General features: G+C 34.2%; 1 protein-coding gene across 3 annotated transcripts in view; it reads right to left on the bottom strand.

Moving 5' to 3' along the window:
* LOC115210937 overlaps positions 1–17,022 on the bottom strand; it is a 172,850-nt gene that overhangs the window by 99,829 nt on the left and 55,999 nt on the right. For 2 of the 3 annotated variants that reach the window (XM_029779727.2, XM_029779728.2), the window contains exon 3: positions 770–793. The exons of the other annotated variant lie outside the window; for it this stretch is intronic. In XM_029779727.2, the coding sequence (XP_029635587.1) occupies positions 770–793 (24 nt within the window). The remainder of the gene's footprint in view (positions 1–769; positions 794–17,022) is intronic. 3 annotated transcript variants of the gene reach the window in all.

Below are 17,022 nucleotides of genomic sequence, written 5' to 3'. Positions count from 1 at the left end.
AAACTTGACAGAAAAACTTAACTCTTAACAATGTATGGTTCCCAGCATATGAAAGCTGATATTAATCGGTTGTACTTGAAGAGATACCAGGGTGGAAGAGTTTTAATTGTTGTGGAAGAGAGTGGAGTGTACAGACCGACAGTACTAAATGCAGTGTACAGACGGACAGAGAAATTACTAAATGCAGTGAGTAAAGAAGAGGTGATCAAGTGTGGAATAGGATAAAAGGACAAGACTAAATTTCAAAGAGAGCATGATAAGCCGATTGATAAGATGAGAAATCTTTGCATCGTCGGAGTTGAAAAGCCATCGAGAATATAATGTGACACAAAAATCTAGGTTTGGTTTTAAAAAAAACAATTGAAAAAGAAACAGAGAGCCTTATTATAGCATTTAAAGATCAAGTGCTATAGACAACATGTGAAAATATATGTATGGAGTGAAGGTGTCAACATAATGTAGAGTATGTGGAATTTGGAATGAAACAATGGCACATATTGGTGCAGATCGCCCTCCCCCACCGCCTGATAGCTCAGGGAGAATATAAGAAATGGAGGCATAACAAAGTTGTGGGTGTTTTGCACTGGAGGGTTTGTCAGAAATGGTGGTTTGAAGCTGGAAGTACTTGGTATAATCATCGGGTAGAAAGAATACTTAAATCGAAAAAATGCTAGATCTTATGAGATTTTCCAATTCAAGTGGATAAAAAATTAGAAAAATAATGAGCCAGATACAACAATAATAGACAAAGAAGAACGAATTTACTTACCAGACTGAGGGATTGATTCAAGATCTGTGAAGAAAGAAAACGAAAAATTTAGAAAATACAATCGCTTAAAATTTGAGGTGATAATTTGGAATATGAAAACTGTAAGTGTTGTGCCTATAATATTCGGTGCATTAGGGTCTGTGATTAAGAATATAGAAAATTGTTGAAGGAGATAGGAATGGTGTCGAAAAGTACCAAGACTAAATATTGTGTAGATCTTCTACAAAAATGTTGCCTTTCAGTAACAGGGAAGATAATCAGAAGGGTTTTGAGCACTTGAAAGATTATGGAAAGTCTGTGGATACCTAAGGTTACAAGTAGTAAATTGTTAGCCACATAAATTCTACCAGGAATAAGACCGATCTTGAGTCAAATCGAATAATAATAATAATAATAATAATAATAATAATAATAATAATAATAATAATAATAATAATAATAATAATAATAATAATAATAATAATAATAAGGAAGGAAAACTGATCCAGATAGCAGCAAAACACGAGCAAAACAAAAAACTGTTCTCAGTATTTAAGGAAGCTGAAAATACAAACAAGAAATTATACCACCTAATAAACACAAAGAAGAAGAAGAAGATGATGAAGAAACAACAAAAGCTATTAAAAAAATGAAATCCAAACTAAAAATAGAACAGCAACGAGCCATGATAAAACGATGGCAAGAAAAACCCCTTCATGGTAAATACTGCACTAAACTAAACGCAAAAGAAATAGACAAAGAAAAATCCCAGCAATGGTTGAGAAGCTCAGGACTCAAAGCAGAAACAGAGGGATTTTTAATTGCAGTACAAGACCAAAGCCTCCCCACCAGAAATTACCAAAGACATGTAATGAAAAGAAATATTACAAGTAACTGCAGAATATGTGGAGATGGACAAGAAACAATAAATCATATTATCTCTAGCTGCCCAGTCCTGGCTAAGAAGGAATATATTCACAGACATGACAGAGTTGGAACCTACATACATTGGAAGCTATGCCAACATTATGGAATAACAACAGAAAAAAGATGGTATAGGCACACACCAGAAAAGGTCACAGAAAACGAGAAAGCAACCATACTCTGGGATATGCCGATACACACAGATAGAGAAATTAAGGCCAACAGACCAGATATAGTTGTCAGAGATCATGAAGGAAAAAAATGCTTTCTAATTGATGTATCAATACCGGCAGATGACAACGTGTCTCTAAAAGAAATGGAGAAACTCTCAAAATACAAAGACCTGGAAATAGAGGTAACTAGAATGTGGAACCTGAAAACAGAAACAATTCCTATCATAGTAGGTGCATTAGGCATGATAAAAAAAATATTCAGACAAATACATAACAAAAACACCAGGACTTACAAACACATATAACATACAGAAAATTGCACTACTAGGCACTGCACACATCCTACGCAGAACACTTTCCATACAATAACCATCAGAGCATCACAACAAATCACAGCACATACCCAAGGCACACAGAGCTGCGCTCGGTAGTGAAGTGAAAGCACGCTATAAAAATAAAAATAAAACTACTGAATAATAATAATAATAATAATGGATTAACATTCCTGCTTCCAAAAAGTGAAGAAACAAATGAACCAAAAAACTATAGACCCATAACCTGCTTAACAACTATGTATAAAACGCTAACATCTGTCCTGACGGAATATACTTATAGTTTTTTAACAGACAGCAGCATATTCCCTAATGAACAGAAAGGATGTAAACGTGGATCCTACGGCTGTAAAGATCAACTACTCATCAATAAGATGATCTTAGAAGATTGTCACAAACGACACAAAAACTTATCAATAGCCTGGATAGACTATAAAAAGGCTTTTGATAGCCTACCACATAGCTGGATTAGGAAATGCCTGGAAATGTATAAGACAGCACCTACTCTGCGAAACTTTTTGACTGTAAGTATAAGATCATGGAGAACCACACTAACTTTGAACAGTGACAATGAATTCCTAAATGCTGATGATGTAAAAATTTCATGTGGCCTTTTCCAGGGTGACTCACTGTCACCACTCCTCTTTTGTTTAGCCTTAATACCTCTCTCAAAACTGCTCAATGACGCGCAGTACGGGTATAAAATGTTTGATAAAAATATAAATCATCTCATTTACATGGATGATTTAAAGCTTTTTGCAAAAAATGACCAACAACTCAAGGGCTTACTAGCGATAGTCAAACAATTCAGTGACAACATCAAAATGCAATTCGGCCTCGATAAATGTGCAAAAGCTACCTTTATCAAAGGAAAAATGACAGAAACATCTAACGTTAACCTTGACCAGCAGAATGTCATAAAAGAACTAGACCCAGCGGAGAGCTACAAGTACCTAGGGGTAATTGAAGGGAACGGAATAAGGCATTCAGAGATGAAGGAAAGGATCAGGAGAGAATGTTATCGAAGAGTAAGAGCAATACTCAAGACAGAGCTGAATGCAAGAAACAGGATCGAAGCGATCAATGCATTAGCCATACCAGTCGTGACTTACAGTTTCAATATCGTTAACTGGTCAATTACTGAAATATGCCAGCTCGACAGAAAAATACGAAAACTGTTGACAATGCATAGAATGCACCACCCTAAGGCAGATACAGAACGACTTTATCTGCCAAGAAAAAAGGGAGGCCGTGGTCTTTTACAACTGGCAATAACAATGAAGATTGCTACAATTGGCCTCTAGACACCTACCTGAAAAAGTCTGAGGACTGGATGTCAAAACTTGTCTCAAAACATGAAAACAAGAAAGCATCATACTCAGTAACAAAACAGGCAAAGGAATATCTAAGTGAATTCCGAATACAACAAATTTCGGAATTAGAGATAGACATACAAGAAACAAGCACAGAAAAAGCTAGGCGCGTGAAAACCCGTGCCAAAACTGCAGCCTTAGATATTCTGAATAATAAATGGCAATAAAAACCTCTCTATGGCAAACACCCAAAGAGAGCGAATAATGCAGATATTGACAAAGCCCTGACCCATCAATGGCTAATAGCCTCTGGCTTAAAATCTGAAACAGAAGGGTTTATCATAGCAGCTTAAGATCAATGCCTACCAACAAGAAACTACCAGGCCAACATATTAAAGAACGGCAGTAGCCCAACATGTCGTGTATGCCGACAACAAAATGAAGCCATTGATCATGTTGTCTCCAAATGCAGTCTTCTAGCGCCTACAAAGTACCTCAACAGGCATGATAGAGCTGCACAATATATTCACTGGGTAATTTGCAAAAACCTGGATCTGCCACATGAAAAAAACTGGTGGGAACACAATCCACCTCCAGTGCTTGAACAGCATTATGGAAGTGCAGAAACTGTTGTTGCAAAGAAGGTGAAATCAATGGCAAAGCAAAAAGCGTTTGAACAAATGGCTGATAGGTGGGAACAAAAAACCTCTGCATGGCAAATATGTGACCTGTAGCAAACAAGTTGATGTAGACCAAAAGCACATCCATCAGCGGCTATGGAGCACAGGCCTAAAGACAGAGGGCAAAGGCTTTATCTTAGCTGCTCAAGACCAGAGCTTATTAACACGAAAATCTACACATGATAGAGTTGATCAATACTTACACTGAATATGTGGGAATTATAAAATCAAAACTACTGACTGAGGCTTTAACTGAGGAAGAAAATGCAACGATTCTTGTGACTTTTCAATACATACAGACCGGACCATCAAAGCTAATAAACCAGGTATTGTTATGAAAGACAAAAACAATAAAATATGTTTATTTTTTTGACATACGCATACCTTGTGATCATAATATCTCGGCAAAAGAATTTGATAAGCTCAGAAAATATAAAGATTTGTTGATTGAAAGTGAAAAAATGTGACAACTCAAAACGGTTACAATACCAGTGATTGTAGGAGCACTTGGAATGATCAAAAAAGGAACTGAAAATTATATGAGGATGACGCTCTAGATTACCATTCATGCAGGAAGTGCAAAAGATTGTCTTAAATGGTACTTCATACATATTGAGAAAAGCATTGTCGCTGTGAATTTTCTTTCCTTTTCACCATTTTATTTTGTTTTATTGTTTTCGTATTTTTCTTTTTTTTCCTTCTTTCCTCTGTCTTTCTTCCTTTTTTTCTATCACATTACTTTGTAAATGAACAATTTGGAGAGCTAATTTTAATGTCCTACCAATGTATACAGTGAGTTTCTTTGTCCTACATGTTGGGAAACACTCGGCAAGAAATGGAAAGAAAATTGGCAGAAGATAATAATAATAATAATAATAATAATTATCATCATCATCATCATCATCATCATCATCATCATCATCATCATCTCATCATCATTATTATTATTATTATTATTATTATTATCATTATTATTATTATTATTATTATTATTATTATTATTATTTATTATTATTATTATTATTATTATTATCATTATTATTATTATTATTATTATTATTATTATTATTATTATTATTATAAATGCCCTGGTGCAGTACCCTACAACAACAGGAATATTTTTTTTGTTTTTAATTGCCATGTTCTATATATCTCAGTCTCAAGGTCCTTATATTTCAACATTTTTTCAAATTCCTTCGCTGAAATGTTTCTTTCAGTAAGCACTGCCATATCAATCAGAAGCTTTGATAACGATGTCTGGTTTGTTATCATTTATTTGCCTGTCTGTTTGTATCCCATAATCCCATAGAATGGTAATAATCTCTCCTTCAATGACTGGCTCTGGATGGTGTTCATACCAGTTCGTAGGGTGTGAGATATTATAGTGATGGCATATGCTCCAGTGCAAGTATTGACCAACTCGATCATGCCTGGTTTTATATTCTGTAGGCAAGGACTGAACAACCGGCAACGATGTGATTAATACTCTCCAGTTTGTCATTTCAGAGTCTACACTTTGTGTCTATCTTATTGTGAGTGACATTAGCACGATAGTTCCGGGTGAGCCTACTGACATTGTGCAGAATAAATCCTTCTGTTTTGGCTTTCAAGCCAACATTCTGCAGCCACTGATGGGTTTTTTTCCTCGTATCTACATCAGCTTTCCCAGCTCCTTTGGGTATTGCCCATGCAATGGTCTTTCTTGCCGCAGTCTTCATATTTCCCTTGTGTTTAGCGTTTGTTTTACACTTTTTTGCTGCCTTAGTGTGATGTATCCTCCTTATCATCATAATAATCAGGAAGGTTAAGCTCTCGTCTGTATTTATATGCCTCCTTTGAGATTGAGTACAGTTTCTTGCTCTACACTTTCTAACTCTGTTCGTGTTGCCTTACCAGCTGTACCATCCAATCGATGTTACTTTTGATGTACACTTGGAGTACTATCGAGGTCGTTTTATAAGACGTTTCAAGCTGGATTAAACCTCTGAAGCTTTCCTTTCGTAGGAGATAGAGCCTGTGGACGTCTGATTTTGGGTGGTGCATCTTGTTTAGTGTCAACAGTTTCCTAGTCTTTATGTTCATACGCTGGAGATTACTCAGATTCCATTTGATGACATTTAGGCTATACTGGACAGCTGGTACCACCAGGGACTTTACAGCTGCAATTCTATTCTGAGAGTTCAGCTCGTTTTCAGGACAATTCTGACACGTCTATAATACTCTTCCCTGATCTTCTCTTTCATTGATCTGTCTTGAATCCCTTTCCCTTCATGTACCCTTCGTTTATATATATATATATATATATATATATATATCTATATATATATATATATATATATATATATATATATATATATATATATATTATATTATATTATATTAGAGACAAAACCACTATTATGCAAATCAAACAAAGTAAGACTTAAGCCAATACATAAAATAATTTATATAAAGTAAAATTTAACAATTATAAATAACCACTGCGATCGTTTCGTGTCAGCACATCTTTGAGACATTCTTCAGGTGGTTTCAAAACCTTTTTGGCGAGTTTTAAACTATGAACTCGCCAAGAAGGTTTTGAAACCACCTGAAGAATGTCTCAAAGATGTGCTGACACGAAACGATCGTAGTGGTTATTTATAATTGTTAAATTTTACTTTATATAAATTATTTTATGTATTGGCTTAAGTCTTTCTTTGTTTGATTTGCATAATAGTGGTTTTGTCTCTAATATAATATAATATAATATTTTACTATAAAATTGGATTCAATCCTAAATCTGATTTTCCCTGTAAATTTGGATTTATTCCCTAATATTTATTATATATATATATATATATATATATATATATACATTAAATATATATATAAATTAAATATAATATATATATATATATATAATATATATATATATATATATATATATAATATATATATATATATACGCGCGGGTGAGGGTGTAGTTGTTACTTTCTGTTTCTTATCGCCACATTCTCCCTCTTTGTTTCTCTCTCCTTTCTGTCTCACTTTCCCACTCTCTTACTCTTCCTTTCTCTCGGACTCTTCCTCGCTTTCTCATACTCTCCATCTTTCTCTGTCTATCTCTCTCCCATTTATAAAAAATTAGATTTCCGCGCTTAAATTACAAATTCGCTTCCATTTTACCATGTTGAAAATTTGATTGAAATCGGGCAAAAATTGTCCAATCTAGACCCTCCCAAGTGTCCCCAAAAATCAATAAAATCCCCGTTTTCACAGCAAAGCAACCACTGTAGCGCCCCAAAACATCTCCCAATTAATTTCTCACCTCAATTTACTCCCCTCCTGTAAATTCTAATCTCCTTCCAGCCCCATTTAGACCCCTTTTTACATAAAAATCCAGTTTGTATCAACGTACGCCTTCTTCATTCTATAGATTAGACAAATATACCCGGCCCTGCTCGGGATTAAAATAGTTTATTATTGTTTTGCTTGTTTCGGTATTATAACCCGATTTCATTCGCGTCTACGCGGGCCACATTTCAAAAGATGTGGAATTTTGCCCTAGAGAATTTTGCCCAAGCCTTTCAATTTAGCAAACTCAAAGTTGCCATGCAAACTCGCTAGCACTTTTAACATTAGGTCTGCATATTTTCAGCTCAATCCGACCACATATGCACACACTATATATATATATATATATATATATATATATATATATATATATATATATACCAATTAAGGACTGAACACGAAAAGGGGACAGTCAACATGCTAGATATAGACGTCAAATCGCCATTCTCCACAAAAGATTATGTTCCCAAATCAAACTCAGCACAAAACCAAACCAATAAACAAGTGAAAATATACGAAATAAAATAATTACCCATTGTGCTGAGTTTGATTTGAGAACATAATCTTTTGTGGATAATGGCGATTTGACGTCTATATCTAGCATGTTGACTGTCCACTTTTCGTGTTCAGTCCTTAATTGGTATATATAAATATTTTAATCTTCGGATTCTTTTTTAATATGCTAGACCACTGGTTTTAATTGATAAATATCAATTTCTACCCTTAATTAATTTTATATATATATATATACGCAATATATATACATATCTACACACACATATATATAAACATACATATATATAAATATATACACTTTATATATGTATATACACATATATATATGTATACACATTATATATATATTTATATACACACACATATATATAAATTAACACAATATATCTGATTAATAATATCTTTTATGATTGTGCGGTGGTGGTGAGCGATAATAATTCACCGTTCTAAAAGACCTGTGGCGGGAATATTTAAACTTTTGCGGCTGTCAACGCTTTCTCTCTATAGATACAGACAGACGAACAGAGAGAGAGGTGGTAGGAGAAAGCGTGACAGAGAGACGGCGAAGCTGTCAAACGTTGTTATAGTAAGAAAGTGGAGGGAACGAAGGAAAGAGAGAGATGGATGAAGACAGGGTGATATGCGAAAGAGAGAAAATACAAGCACTCGTCAAAGTGTGGGTTTTGTTGCCCTAGTAACCACCGTTTTGAGATATGAGTTTCTAACCTAGTCCACTCACTTTCTCGCCTCTTTTTACATGTCTCTGTAAATTTTGGAGCCAATCCGACCCCATCTAGTGCCCCTTAACCCGTCCCAATCCCAAAATGAGACAAAGAAACTTTTCGCATTTCAGCTTTATAGATATTGATACATGCAACAGCGATTGTTTTCAACGATCGATGGCGTAACCATGTTGCATCATTTAGTACTTCTCAGGATAACTTAATAGGAAATTTGACAGAAATTTTCAACACAGAAATTCCTGTAATATTACTACCTAAAGAACAACTAACAAGTATTCTGAACTTTTTATGAGATACCACCATAGATTTTGAGAATTTTTCAGGAGATACAGAAATATTCAATGGAGAACGATTAATTTGTCCAATTAACATCTGATACTCCTCTCGAGAAAATGTATCAACGATAGATACATTTTGTTGTAGATAATCTAGGATATATATCGAGTACAAAAATAATGTGTCTGGAAGTATACCTGTAAACATACAAATGGTCAAATTTGGTTATCTGTAATATATATACATGAGGGTACACAACATGTGTGTGTAAGAGCGTGTGAGAGTGTGTGTTTGTGAGCGTGTGAGCGTGTTTGCGAGTGTGTGTGTGAGAGAGAGAGAGAGAGAGAGAGAGAGAGAGAGATGTATTTGCGAGTTTGCGTGTGTATGTGTGTGTGTGTGTGTGTGTGTGTGTTATCGACTCCATGAAATATCCTACGATTTTCATAGCTTGGTTGCGCAATTTAACACGAATGCAGGGATGAAGGATTATAATTTTTTTTTATTTTACATTTTTGTCTCTGTATTTTAGAATCTTTAACTTATAATTTTGGGATTATGTTTATAACAACACGAGAATTATCACTTTAGTCCGTGTTTATGGAAATTCCGTTGACTTTTTTCTTTCTTCCTCTCCCCAGTAAGGCGTACCCTTTAAAACATAAATAACTTTATCTTTGCCTGTCTCTCCTATCAATACTTGTGTGTGTGTGGAATGTGACCGCTTGATTTAGTAGTGGCTGACGTTTGGCCACAAAATATATATCAGCCCAAGTGTTGACGTATTTTAGCCGCTGCACGCATCTCCGCAGGCGCCTACATCACATTGCTACAATGGTAAAGAACGATTATTACAGTTTATTTTCTTAATGGCAGATGGAAAAGATATCTGGCAAGCCAAATGATTTATATATCTCTTGGAAAGAAATAAAAAAGCATTGCTATCAACTGACTTATTTTCTAGTTCTATGTTTTTCCATTTTTCTCTCCTCTACGTCCTATTTCTTGACTGATTGATTTGAATTGTAATTTATTCAGTATTTATTATATTTACTTTTTGTTTCAAAACGTCCCGACTGCATACTACAAACTAGTCAGCTGTGACAAGCAGTGTTTAGTAGGTTGTGTTTAAAATGCTGTTACAGCCGTCTTTTCCAGGTTAATTTGTTAGATTTATAGTAATGACAAACTAAAATTACAATAATCCTGGACAGTTATAACTGTAACTTCTTAAAATACCGACCGGTTATATGTACATACTGTTTGGCAGCAAATGAATTTTACAGATAATTTTGAAAAACCGACCTTCGATTGTATCAGTATAAGGATATGATATTTCAAGGATCTATAGTTGCATATATTGTATAGTAATCATTTCTACTATAGGCACAAGGCCTGAAATTTGTGGGGAGGGGACTAGTCGATTACATCGACCCCAGTGTTTCACTGGTACTTAATTTATCGACTCCGAAAGGATGAAAGGCAAAGTGGACCTCGTCAGAATTTGAACTCAGAACGTAGCGACGAGCGAAAAGTCGCTAAGCATTTCGTTCAGCGTGCTAACGCTTTTACCAGCTCGTCGCCTTATATATTGTATGATAATATAGCAATACTCTTGGGATCGAATATCGATGAAACAATTGTAAATTCGTGTACTAAAACAACTTGTTCGCTTCATTCTGCCTGTGAATAATCACATAAACTTTACGGATATTTATGGATTTTTAGAAATATCATCTGTAATATAATAAATCTTCGATTTAAATTTATATCTGATAGCTTATACTCGTTACTGAGCACAATAGACAAAATGCCAGGATTAACAACCGATTGAAATTTATGAATATATATATATATATATATATATATACAATCAGAGAGAGATATGAAAGAGGGGGAAGTTCTTAAAAGTGTTGGATAGATGGCTTAACAATAATTGTATAGTCTCTCTTAGCTCTGAACTCAGATTTTGCCGATGTTAAAACTTCACCTCAATAATTTCGGGATCAATGAAAGAAATACCCTTCCTATACTTGTTCGGTTCTCTTTCTCTCACTTTTTCTTTTTGCTTTTTCTGTCCTGAAACAAATCGACTATGGACATTCTTGAAGAGAGATGGGCCTCACTTGATCTAAAAATACTGAAAACAAGGCATATGTAAACTCACACACACACACACACACACACACACACACACACACACACACACAAGGCGCCTTGTTTACTTTTATAATTTTCTTATTGATTTATTCGTTCAGATTGAACTTTGAGAGAGCGATATATGTTGTACAATTTGATGTCTATAAACGGTATTATATGAATTAACTGGACCCATGAAAAATTCACGGAAAACATAAAAAATGTAAGCATCTGTAAATTGTGTGCTGGCACCACGTGAAATTTTTCAATATTGTGACAGTTACAGAATACAGAAAGAAGTGTAAAGCCAATAACTATATAATCCAATCAAAATATGACAGTTACGGAAACGTAAACAGAATTACTATTTACCCTTAAAATGCATCAAACATATTCAAAGAACCTTCTTTGTTTAGTGGTACGGAGCGTTCTTCTGGTATTCTTTTACTTGTTTCAGTCATTTGACGGTGGCCTTTTAGTAGAAGAAATCGTCCCCCTGGACTTATTCCTTATAAGCCTGGTACTTATTCTATATCACTATATATATAAGTGTGTGTGCGTGTGTGTGTGTCTCTCTCTGTGTCTGTGCGTGTGTGTGTGTGTGTGTTGTGTGTCTGCGTGTGTGCCTGTGTCTGAGTCTATGCCTGTATGTGTGTGTGCGCGCGTGTGTTTGTGCGTGTGTATGTGCGTTTGTGCGTGTGTGTGCGCGTGCGCGTGTGTGTGTGTGTGCTTGCATGGCTGTATGGTAAGAAGTTTGCTTCCCAACCACATAATTCCAGATTCGATCCCACTGCGAGGCACCCTGGATAAATGTCTTCTACTATACAGATAATTGAAGCCCGGAGTAGATATATATATTCCATTCATACACGTATACATACATACATAAATACATACATACATACATACATACATACATACATACATACATACATACATACATACGTATATGATATGGGTCTTTGTGCCTCTGATTTGCCCCACCACTACTTGACAACCGATGTTGGTATTTTTATGAGCCTGTGACTTAGCGGTTCGTTAAAAAACCGATAAAATAAGTACCAGGCTTAAAAAAAGAGTTTGGATTGATTCGTTCGACTACACTTCATCAAGGATGTCTCCCATCATGATCGCGGTCTAATAACTAAAACAAGTAATATATATATATATATATATATATATATATATATTATATATAAAAGGTATGCTCCTACTTTCAGTGTTTTCAAATCCAAACCAGGGAGTTCTGAGCTGGTGATAGAAATGTCGGATTTTGACTAATCTTGAAACGTACGTTCTCAAATAACCTTTGCACTTGATTTTTTAATGTCTCTACCCCCATATTTGCGTGAGTTGAATTGAGCAAACACTATATGAGAGAGGTTTTCTTTAAGTATTGGAAATAGTTTTAAAAAAAGTTTTTTTAGCTGCTATTTCTAATGAGTTCAGTATGCGGCAAAGTAATTTATTTTACTAAGCCCTTTTATATAATGTAATAATTTGAATTCGCCTTAAATGGTCCCTTTGCATACTGAATACTTGGTGAAATTGATTAATTAATTAATTTTACCCTCAATTGTTGAAATTATATATATATATATATATATATATATATATATATTCATGAACATATAATTATAATTAAGGGCGCTGCTATGCCAGCGCCTATACGCTAGAAGTAGGTGCTAAATACCTACAATCCACACATGGTCGAGATGGGCTAATAGATGGAATATATACGCGGGAAATGCATGTATATATTGGTGTCTGTAGGGATAGATTTATCGGTATGTATATGAATTTTTCGCTTTTATATTTCTTGGTGTATCTCTATCGAGGATTGCAAAGTAATCTTTATTACAGAGCATGAAATCTTAAGATATAGGATTAGCCGAAATTTTGTAAATCTTCTTGCTTATTACCTCACATTCGACCTGGGGTTATAAATAGCGACCAAATTTAGGTATTTGACATCTACTTCTTGCGTATAAGCGCTGGCATTCCAGCGCCCTTAATTATAATTATATTTTTAGAATTATATACTTAAAAATTTATTTTAACGACACGGTCATTTTCTATACGCTAGCTACTGATATAATCATTTTAATGATTATATCCTCAATTTATAAGTATATTCATGAACATGTGTAACCTTTACCACAATATGGTGGTAAACGATATACGTATTCTGTGAAGTGAAGGTGCGCTTCTAACATGCTTAGATTAATTCCTACTGCAAGAAATTAATTTTCATTTTGTTCCCTAATACTCATGAGAAAGAAATGAACGTCACAACTTGAGGATGACACAGTTGTCTTGTATTGTATTAATTAACAAATCAGCTATCTTTGATAGAAGTGAGTTCAAATTTTGAAATAGTAACGCATGTTGACAAAATTATTTTGATCCCTTCCGTGTGCAAACAGTTTTTAACCTCCTTAAGAGAGAAATTAATTTTTATTATAGTTCATATTATAATATAATTCAAATTCTTACACTGCGATACATGTAACCAAGTTCTGATCCCTCCTATATTCAAACAGTTTTCTTTGGCTTCTCTAAAATAATAATTTTATTTTATCCTTTAAGTAGATTGATTGCAGAGAATCACTGAATTTAAAACAATAATTAAGACACTATTTTTAATTATTTTTAAGAACATTTTATCTGGTATTTTTCAACTAAAGCTATTTATTACATCTGAGTGAGGGGTGACAATTTAAAGGCCAAGAACATACTGTCAGAATATTTAGGCCTTTCAAAGACCTATTTCATCAAACTGTATATAGGTTATGGCACGGTAATACAACTCACAGTTGTAACGAGTCAGCGACAATACAAAATAAGTGTTGTAGTAAGGAAAGATCTGTCACATTTATTTGCTCCACAGGGTACGACAGAAAAACCTTATGTGTTTTACACGGTTATTGATGTAACACCTGAGACGTTAAGCAGATGGTAATGGTCTCTTCTTGTAGCTAATGTTTTTGTTTAGTTACTATCACTGTTTGGATTAGTACATATTATGTGTTGTTTGTTGTTGAAATGCTTATCAAAAATACTGAATCTGAAGGGTTTATTGCTACACCCTACAGATGTATTACATAAAAATGAAATGTTTAAATGCTTCCGTATCGTTCATTGAACTACAAGAATTACTTTTTGTAATATTTAACATGCACAAATGGATTTGCAGAATTAAAAACATTTCTTTGAAACTTAAAGGGAAATATGTTTCATTTGAACAAAGCAATTAATATTTTATTTGTTGCACTTGAAATTCTCTATTTCATTTCCAGCGTGTACGGTTATTGCTTACTGTTTAAATATGTTGTGTTTTTAATTAAGCTATCTGTCGAATTACGTTTATATTTAAAATGTAAGCAATATATTTATTTTCTTTATGCATTTCTTCACATCCGCAAGGATGAAAACATTTTGCTGGAAATATTAAATTATTAACAGAAGTAATCAAATTTTCATAGCTCGTTCGTAACAGCTGAAGTTTTATGAAAATTAGTTAAGTGGTTTGAGAAATGATATGAAAATAAACGATTGTATTTTATTAGGCACTTTTTATTAACATAATTCCTGCATTAGTGTAATACTGCATTATGCTTATTATGTATATGATGTGTGTTTCTTGTGTATATGATATTTCATAATTTTATACTTAAGAAAGTCCGTTGTGTTTATTGTGTATATGTAGGTGTACCTGTGCATATTTTGAAATTTCATAAAATTACTTTACGCTTTAAAACTTAATCTTATAAATTTCGCTAATATAACTTCATGCTGTTATTTTATTTTTGTCGTGTGTTTAATACTGTATTCTGTAAAACGTTTAATAATGTTAAAACAGAGGAGCATTTTCTCTGAATTATTGTACCCAAAACGCCATAATTAATGCATTTTTATTCACAAATGAATCGCCTTAGAAACACTTTTTCTCGCCTTTTTAAAGATAAAATTTTTCTTCCCTTTATTACATTTTATAGATGTTATTTTTTAATATTATTTCATTTTTAAAATTTTCAATGGAAACTGTGCTTAACAGGGTCAAGTTTTTGCAGCAGCAAGTGAAGGAGCTTTTACACGCCTGGTCAACATGTTAGAAAAGTAACACCTAAATTTCCCTCAAACCACATCATATCGTCTAGCAAAAAGATTCATTTGCTAATATTGTATGGAGTGCATTATTTCAGAAGAAAAGACAATATAGAGAAAGGAACGAATATCAGAGCTGGAAGGGTTGTTCTCAATCATCGCTAACCCTGGACTAAAGAACAGCAATAATACAGTTAAGTTGTGCTAACTACATTTGATTTATTTATTTATTTATTGTCAGCAAACACACACACACACACATATATATATATGGCGGAAGTAAAGGATACGCACACCACTTGTTTTCAGCGGAACCCTAAACCTAAACGTCGAAATAGAGTGGTGTGCGTATTCTTTACCTTCGCTTATATCATATATATATATATATATATAATATATATATATATATATATATAGGAGTGGCTGTGTGGTAAGTAGCTTGCTTTCGAACCACGTGGTTCCGGGTCCAGTACCACTGTGAGTGGATTTGGTAGACGGAAACTGAAAGAAGCCCGTCGTATATATGTGTATATATATATGTGTGTGTGTGTGTATGTTTGTGCGTCTGTGTTTGTCCCCCCCCCCAACATCGCTTGACAACCGATGCTGATGTGTTTACGCCCCCGTAACTTAGCGGTTCAGCAAAAGAGACCGATAGAATAAGTACTAGGCTTACAAAGAATAAGTCCTGGGGTCGATTTGCTCGACTAAAGGCGGTGCTCCAGCATGGCCACAGTCAAATGACAAACAAGTAAAAGAGAACATATATATATATATATATATATATATATATATATATATACATTACGATGAGCTTCCACACAGCTCACTCTACCAAATTCATTCACAAGGCATAAGTCGGCTCAAGTTTATAGATGAAAACACTTGCCCAATGTACGACGCAGTGGAACTGAACGTGAAACACGCGGTTGCAAAGCAAGTTCTTAACCACACAGTCATAAAAATATGAGTTTTTTTTAGAATTCATGTATAATTACCACGAACCTTTCATACGCCTATCCGCTCCTCTCATCATTTTCTCTTTGCATTCTCTGTACAGTATTATTGTTAACGGCCCTCCACTTTAATTCTTTAAATTCATTTGTTTACTCCTACATATTTTTATTTTTCAGTGCACCCAACATTTTTCCAACACCTACACGCTCCTTCTTCCCACTTCTTGTTTTTAATTGTTCTCAACATTCTTGCTAACACCTAAAGAAAGGTTTGTCAGTTTGTGGCGGGGGGTGGTTCTTGTTTCTCATAACCTTCATAATCGTGAATGTAACATAAAAATTCTAAAAGGATTCATAATTAATTCAGTTACTATACTAAGCTGTCAAAAAATATGGTGCGCTGTAAACATTAAACAATGCTGGACAAGTTCTTTCAATCCTGAATCAGATACTGATCATAATGAGCTACAGGACCGAAGATATTGCTCTCTCTCTCTCTCTCTCTCTCTCTCTTCCCTAGGAATTCCCATTGCAATACCTCTTATCCCACAGCAACAAGTTTTATTTTTGGTGAGCATGTACCTACTATGATATTACTGTATTCGTTTTTACTCCCGAATGTACTTTCCTCCAAGTATTCTTATGTATATATATGTAGTTGGCGTGTTTAAATTTTTTTTCATGCATAAAAAATGCTTGCATTTCTCATTCTTTTGTTTTGTTGTTTATTCCTGGAAATTTTCTTTAAACACATATCAATTCATAATATTAGAATCAATGGGGAA

The sequence above is a fragment of the Octopus sinensis genome, linkage group LG4, assembly GCF_006345805.1.
Source record: "Octopus sinensis linkage group LG4, ASM634580v1, whole genome shotgun sequence".
Classification (NCBI taxonomy): Eukaryota; Metazoa; Mollusca; class Cephalopoda; order Octopoda; family Octopodidae; genus Octopus; species Octopus sinensis.
Note: the sequence above shows the minus strand (reverse complement) of the source record. Positions and strands in the feature narration are given on the sequence as shown.